At 37.8% G+C, this 8,102-nt stretch overlaps 1 protein-coding gene across 1 annotated transcript; it reads left to right on the top strand.

The window, feature by feature from the left end:
- The first annotated feature begins 3,416 nt into the window (after positions 1-3,416).
- On the top strand, positions 3,417-4,342 carry LOC115680022 (NDR1/HIN1-like protein 26). Its single transcript, XM_056304157.1, has one exon. It carries the CDS (start codon positions 3,472-3,474, stop codon positions 4,123-4,125), a length of 654 nt encoding a protein of 217 aa, XP_056160132.1. The 5' UTR covers positions 3,417-3,471; the 3' UTR covers positions 4,126-4,342.
- Positions 4,343-8,102: the final 3,760 nt, after the last annotated feature.

Below are 8,102 nucleotides of genomic sequence, written 5' to 3'. Positions count from 1 at the left end.
GGAATATGCACATTAGGTTCATGTATTCATTGTGGACTCCCGATTAGTGTGAACACGTTAGGCAGTAATTGAACAAAGTTAGGTACCGAAAGGGCACTAATTGGTCAATTAGTGTAAATAAGTCCCCGTACCCATTGAATCTCTGGTTCGTAGAAGTAAAGCATTTCTCCCGTGCTTTACTTGGGTGTCTAATCGATCCACCAAAAATCGATTATTGGCGACTCCTAAGATGAAATTGATTTGCATGTTAACAACTTAAACTTAAGTTGCGAATTGGTATGGGTTTGGGAGAGCTCGAGCTAGGCTTAACTTAGTAATCCATTAGCCTAATCCCCTAGGTGGCAAGACCGGTTCGGGGAGGTCGCGACAACAATACAGACCCTTTATTTGGTCCATAAGCAAAATCTGATGGACCAAAAAAGAAAGAAAAAATAAATAAAATAAAATAAAAAGGAGAAGGTGAGAGATCATTAATAAAGTAAATGGGGTCAACCAGCTTTTGTTGATTGAGGGGCTCAATAAACACAAAAAGTCTCAAAAGCCAGAACAAAAGAGGGAAGCTCCCCTAATTTCAAACGTCTCTGCTTCCTGGTCTGTAATAATCTTTTCAAGATCTTGAACCTGAAGACTTGTTGGGTCCAACATGGCTTTGTCAAGCAGAGCTTGCTTGATTGTAACCATTGGAATGGTTGACTAGGGATTGACCCATCGAACTGCATGGATTATTTGCCCAACATTCAAATCAAATGGCCGAGCTTCCGCGAGTTGTCTACCGTATTCCAAGCACAATCTCCTAGTGATATACAACCATGAAAGCATCAAAGAGATGCTGAGGACTCAAAAGGGTAATATAGCATCACTCTAACTATCATTTAGGCAAACAGTCACTATATCAGTAATCGATCAAAAAAAAATATCAGTACAGTTTCATATGAAAAATGTTAAAAGATTTTTCAGAATGTATCGATTAGAATTTATCAGATATCTTTGGAGGATGAGAAAATAGCTCATTTGGTCAAGGTAATATTTCGATTACATGCTACTAGGAACATATATAAGTCCTATTTTCTGTTAAATTTACAAAAAGTATTTTGTATCAATGATATGCCATTTTCTACTCAAAAGGGTGTCACGAAGGGCACGTTAATGTGATTCTATCAATGATATGCCATTTTCTTAGCTCAAAAGTAAAGGTTACATAAGACACAACAAAGGTCTTGTAACTAAATAAATTTAAATGCGAGAAAGGATAGTTCTCGTGGACTCCAAAAGCAAGTCCCTAGATTCTTCGTGTTTTCCTACTTTTGCACTATCTTTTGCGCAAAGTTCAATGAAATAAAGAGGCCACACGACAACAAGTCTCCTTACTAAGGCTCCGTTCGTTTGGCGAAAAATATTCTCCTTTTGAAAAATATTTTCCCGGAACATAATTTTCCGGTGTTCGGCGACCAATATGAAAAAGTTTTGGAAAATATTTTTCGCCGGTGACCGGCAGCGGCGGCCGGCAACCGGTGGCGGCGGCGGCGGCGGCTGCCGACCAGCGGCGGCCGCCGGCGATCGACGACGGCCACCAGTGACCTTAGTGAAGAAGAAGAAGAAGAAGCTCCGGAAAATGATTTCCGCTTTTGAAGAAGCGGAAGTCATTTTCCATAGACTTAGGCTATCTTGTGAGGAGGGGAAGGAAAATATTTTCCCACGGAAAACGTTTTCCGCCCCGCGAACACCGGAAAACCCGGAAAATATTTTCCGGGAAAATATTTTCCGCCAAACGAACGGAGCCTAAGTAACTTAATCAACCTCCCACCGCTAATCACGTCTTATTTTAGTAGCCAAACCAAAGTTTTCTTCCATATGTACAGATAAAATGGTTCACTGCATCAATCGACAAGATTTAATCAGAAGTGGAGATGAAAAGATCGATGTCTCTAGTTTGAAGTGATTGCACCAAGGTCACACGCTACTCCATTATATGTCGTGACTCTTTTAAAAGACTTTGCTTTTGCCTTCAACAATTATTAAAGTATGTCTCCCTCCTGATTCTAGCTAAGAAAGATATCCCCCGTATCGTGTCCAGTCAATCATTAGCGTTACAGAATGTTCAATAAAGAAAATGTAAAGACTCCGAATTACTCAGAAAGTCGTTAGGACCCACTTTTGCTTCAACTTGTCCCTACCTGTTTACCATCTTTTTATAGCTGGACTCCACGGCTAAAATTTATAGTCAAGCAACCAGTCATTCTTGGCATGTGCATGGCAAGAATACAGTTATATATAATGGATATACCATCAAACGGGTAGGTCAGATAAAAAATGATCTAATCCAAATTAACACATTTAATCCGTTTTGACCCATTTATATCCATTGCATATTTAATGACCCATACCCAACCTAATCCATACACAATCCCGACCTAAATTCCATTTTTAGCAAGTTTGCTCCTTAAATTGTTACCTTCGAAGAGTGGGCTGCTCCATGGACCGACTCTTTAAGTTAGTAAAGGAGCTCGGGGGTTGGGTTATGGATGAAGCCGTAAAAGTGGTGGTGAAAGTTTGGGTTTCCTCATAAGTACAATTTGTCACAATAGTTTGAAGATGCAAGTCGGAGGTTGAAGAAAACATAACGATGGCAGAAGTAGTGTAAACAAAAGGAGAAGGTCGCGAGTCACGAAATCGAAGAGGGAGAAAGAATAGACTGGCGAAAAAGGATCAAAGTGAGCTGAGCTTGACCTATTTATTAATTAGGTTGAAATTGGATTCATAACAGATCCACAAAAACCCATATGTATTGGGATTTTAACTTTAAAATCTATTATGACCCATAATTTAAGCTTGAGATGACCTATTTGTGACCCGTTTAAATAATTGTGAGTTAGATTATAGGTTTATAAACCATTTTGACAGCCTTGATATACACCATTTTGTATCTAAGTGGAGTATGGGAGAGGGTCTTTTATGTAATGACTATGCATACGATAATTATGAACAAAACGAGATAAACATAAAATCAAAATCCAAACAATTAATGAGCCTTTCGTCAAAGCCAGCACATGAAGAAGAAAATTTACGAGCGAAATCGGGATCAATTTGGAACCGGTGCAGTCATTGTCGAAGGTGCTTTTTGAAATTTTCATCAGTATTGTAAAGCATATCTTCTTCAGTTTGAGTGAAACTACAGAAGCAAACTAGGAAGAAGGGGATATGGTCACCTAATAGCCATTTCATGTTGGTCATGCATGAGATGATAATGGTAATTTTCCAATCAAACATCTTCCCTCCATCTAGAGAGAGAGAGAGAGAGAGAGAGAGAGAGAGAGAGTAGCTACCAGTCAAACTCAATATGGCCGCAAAGAAAACCAACAGTTGCTTCGCCTTTTTGGCTTGTCTCTCCCTTTATTAAAACCCCAATCTATCACCTAAGTCTTCCCCTTCCTTCCTTATCCTTCATTCTCATCTCTCTCCCTTCAATTGCAAATGACACAAATCGACATAAGATCACCCAAACACTGCGCCCAAAAGCAAGCCAGGTTCTACGACAACATAGACAATCCCAAGCTCTACAAGAAGCTCTTCTTTGCCTTGTCCACTCTCTTCACCACCCTCCTCTCCCTCATCCTCCTCGTCTACCTCCTCCTCCACCCCACCAAGCCCCGCTTCTCCCTCCAACAAGCCCAAATCTACCAACTCAACCTCTCCACCAATCCACAGCTCATCAACTCCTCCATCCAACTCACCCTTGTCGCCACAAACCCCAACACCAAGGTCGGCATCTACTACGATGGCCTCCGGGTTTATGTAACCTACAAGGGCCAGCAGATAACCCTTGACTCTCCCCTTCCACCCTTTTATCAAGGGCACCAGGACACCAATCTCTTGACTGCCTCCCTCGTGGGAAGTTCGATTCCTGTCGCTCCCTCTTTCGGTTATGAAGTGGGCCGTGATCAGAGCGCGGGCAAATTGGCAATCAGTGTCAAAGTGAATGGGAGGGTAAGGTGGAAGGTGGGGACTTGGGTTTCATCGAATTATCGGATAAATGTCAACTGCGTCGCGGTTATGGATTTCGGGCCAACGATTCCGACCGGCCCGTTGAGTTCCAAGCAAGGAAGCCAATGTTCTACTTCTCTGTGAAAAAAGGAAAGAAGGAAATTTATCATCACCGCTACTTTTAGGATACATATATTTGCATTTTCAAGTTTATGCTTTCTTCTCTTTTGTTTGATAGTGTTGGCCTTATGTTGATGTATTTCAACTTTTTTGGCAAGTACATATGATGTTAATGATGGTTGAGAAGATGAGAAAGGTTGAAGTTATAATGAGACGTAAAAAGCTTGTTTTGATTTGTTAATGTTATCTTGGTCATCCCTTTCTCGATAATGCTAAATCGCTATATTGCCATGCATGGAGTTGAAAAGGAGGCGCATGTGCTGTCGCTTTTGTGGGCGGTATCGATACATGAAAGTGGAGAGTGGAGAAAATGATTTTCTATTTTTAAATTATACTATCAAAAACTAAAATTATTAAGAAGCTACACATATGTACTCGCGATGTAAATGTTATTGATCCTAGAAGTCTTGATTTTGAACATTTTGAACAAGTATAATTATGAAAGGTGGTATCAAAACTCGGATCCCCAGGCTAGCTTCTTCTTTTGAGTTATTTATAGCCTTTTTAATTTCCAATCATATATTTGAATTTAACGTAGCTGGAAAGTTGTTAATCATGAGTAAAGTCTCTGGTATATGCGATGGTAAAAGGAATGGAGTTGATTAATGTGAGATTAAAAGAGTTCTTAGGCACCCAACTTTCTTCTTGCTTTTGTTTTAGTAAAAGAAAGATAATTGAATCTTAAATTGGGGCTGCAACTTCGGTGCTTGCCATATGAATCCCAGATATGATTTTAAATAATTGAGTAACCAAAAAGGGGCACATGCACATGGTAAGGACAAAAACAGTGACTTTCCTCAAAAAGTGAAAATGAGGAAAAGAAAAAAGGAGTGAAAATAATTTGGGCTGCAGATTTCTTTTTGTCAAAAGCTAAAACACTTTCCAGGGATTTGCAGAAAAAGTCGCAAACCCTAGTCCTACATCAACCCCACCCAAAAAAAGAGACGTATATATATATATATATATATATATATATATATATATATATATATATATATATATATAGACTATGATGTATTCACAATATGGATTGAAAATTTCATTCATAATTCTTTGGAATTCTGAAGGAGAGAGCTTCTTGGAGTGTGGCAAGAAAGGCATGTCCCTAAGAGATTGGTATTTATAGGGTGATGAACAGTAAATTGTTACAATGATGAACAGTAAAAAAAGTGCTACAATAATTGCTACAGTGATTTGTCGGTCATTATCTACTACAGTGATCAGCTTCGCTGCTACAATTCTTTGGCATGTGACCAGGTGATTTTATTCTTCGCTATCCATGCAAGATCTATTCCATAGCAGTCGTTTTCATTGATATTTCTATTATGGTGTGATTGGATGGAACTGGAAGTTCTTTCTATTTGAGAGATGATCTTCTTCATGACTTGTACATATTATTGTGGTGATCATACAACCACTAGCTATGCTGTTGCAAGAGATTTTTGCCGTAAAAATGATATACTGGATAATTGTGTTGTATTATGGATATTTCGACTCTTCGACTAGTTTGTTTCTAACTGGTTGGAGATTTGATTAAATAATTAGAAACCATCCCACCACTCAGTTCTGTAATGGAAGAGAGGGAGAGAGGGAGTCTTGGAGCGGGGCAAGAAAGTTGTGTCCCTCTAAGTGAGAAGAGATGGGTACTTATAGGGTGATGAACAATAAAAGTGCTACAATAATAAACAATAAAAAATGCTATAGTGATTTGTCGACCATTGTCTGCTATAGTGATTGGTGCCGCTGCTACAGTTCTTCGGCATATGACCAAGTGATTTTATTCTTCTTTGCTGTCTGCTACTAGATCTATTCCATAGCAATCGCATTCATTGGTATCTCTACTATGGTGTGATGGGGTGAAATAGGAAGTACCTTCTATTTCATAGATGACTTCTTCATTACTTCTAGATATTGTTGTGGTGATTGTACAACCATTAGCTGTGTTGTTGCAAGAGATTTTTGATGTATGATGTATTGGGTAATTGGGTTGTATTATGGATATTTCAGCTATTCAACCAGTTTGTGACTAACTGGTCGGAAAGTTTGCTTGACCAATTTTATAGAAACAGAATATATATATTTATATATATATATATGGAAAACCTTGAGACGATCCTATTTTTGAGAAACTATAATCTTTGCTCGTACATTTGAATAAAAGCTAATTCAAGTTCAATAGTGCGCTCAAAGTCAACAAACGACCTGGTCTTAAAATTTGTCCACACCATAGAAAATTTGATGCCTAGCGAAACATGTCAACGATTATACATACAGGAAGGAAGCCAGTGGTGTTGGGTTATGTAATCGGTATTAATGTGCCATGAAATAGCAATACTAAGTGCATGTACTAGACAATGCGATCTTGTTCCTTTATAATGACACGTGTCTGAGCCTTTCGATTTAATTTATCTTAATGAATGTAGGTAAACCGTCTTTGTTTACGTTCATCAGGTGAGGCTCCATTGTACAGTTAGACACGAGCTTAGAGCTCGAGCTCGAGATTGAAGTCGACCTGCTCTTCGTTAAAGAAATCGGGGGTTCTCAATATGTACTAAGCATGAAAATAAATTAAAGAGCAGTACGCAAAGTGGAGACTCTGTTCTTGGGCCAGTCTTTTGTGGCCTTCTGAGAAGATATTCTTGGGTTGGACTATTGATAGGCCTTACTATTAAATTCATGGGTTGATCGTATCGCATGCTTGTTCGATCATGGCTAGGATTCGAGGATGTTGTTCATGGACTAGATAAGTTCTACAAACTTGCTAAAACATGCGTCTAGGCTTCATGTTTTTAACATTGGTATTGAATGATTTCCTTTTTCCTTTTTTTTCTGTCTTAAATGATGTTTGAATGTTTGGACCTTACGAAAACATTCATCGATTCTCAAGTGATAGGCTTCTCATAGATGATTTCAGTTTTGTTTTCTTGGTTTAAAAGATGATGTCGCTGCGAATTTCTTACATTAAGAGTCTAAGATATCAAGAACAGAATTTCAAGCTATATCAACATTAACCTGCTAGAAATTAAGTATAGGAGAGGGGATGAATTCTCATCTGTACTATTATATAAAGTAAAGAGAAACTCTTATTTTTAAGATATCACAATTCCTTCTTCTTTTTTCCTTCCTCAGAATCTACACATATCCTCGATAAATTATTTTACAAGTCTTCCTATCAATGGACAAATGCATAAATCGACAGTTCTATTTTATCTATCACATATTTCATTTTTCAAAGCTTTAATATGTTTTTATCTTAATATCAAAGTTACCAAAATAAGTCCAAATCAAAAAGTATTTTCCTTTTTCGCATGCATGTTCACGATTCCTTTATATTGTGTCAGATAATTTCATTTCGTTAATTGATCATTCAAGTGCTATATAATTAGGCAATTTCGCGAAATTTTTTTAAATGACAATTTTTTTTCATATTTGCTAGTTATCTGAAATAATTTTTTTATTTTGGACGAGCCTAGTCAAGTGAAACTGATTGATTATCTTTCTTTTTTTTGGGTAAAAAAACTGATTGATATCTTGTGTGGATCCGCTACCATTTCCTTGTTTCCTCCATGTGATGAATATGTGTGTAGTACTTTTCTGTACGTACACTTGCTGAATCGCAGGCACATGGACTGGCAATTGCCACATTCATAGTATGCACAATTTTTTCCACAAAGCTTTGTTCCTTTCCCTTTTTTGTTTGGTTATGTATTTTCCACAAGATTTGTCATCTCTTTCTCGTTCCCTCATTTTCTTGTGGAATGTGGATGACTATAATTGATTGGCCTTATCTTTATTAGGTTGCATGCACTTCACATTAATCATGTAAGAGATATTAATGAGATTTTCAAAATCTCCCTTAATTGTGCATATCCTGGATTGTTCGTGTAATTTGTAAGAGATAATCATAATATTCTCCGCATCTCCTGTGATTGTGAATACAC

The sequence above is a fragment of the Syzygium oleosum genome, unplaced genomic scaffold (assembly GCF_021117445.2).
Source record: "Syzygium oleosum isolate NSW1041296 unplaced genomic scaffold, Sole_v2.1 Sole_v2.31, whole genome shotgun sequence".
NCBI classification, from domain to species: Eukaryota; Viridiplantae; Streptophyta; class Magnoliopsida; order Myrtales; family Myrtaceae; genus Syzygium; species Syzygium oleosum.
This window is presented reverse-complemented; position numbering and strand designations above follow the sequence as displayed.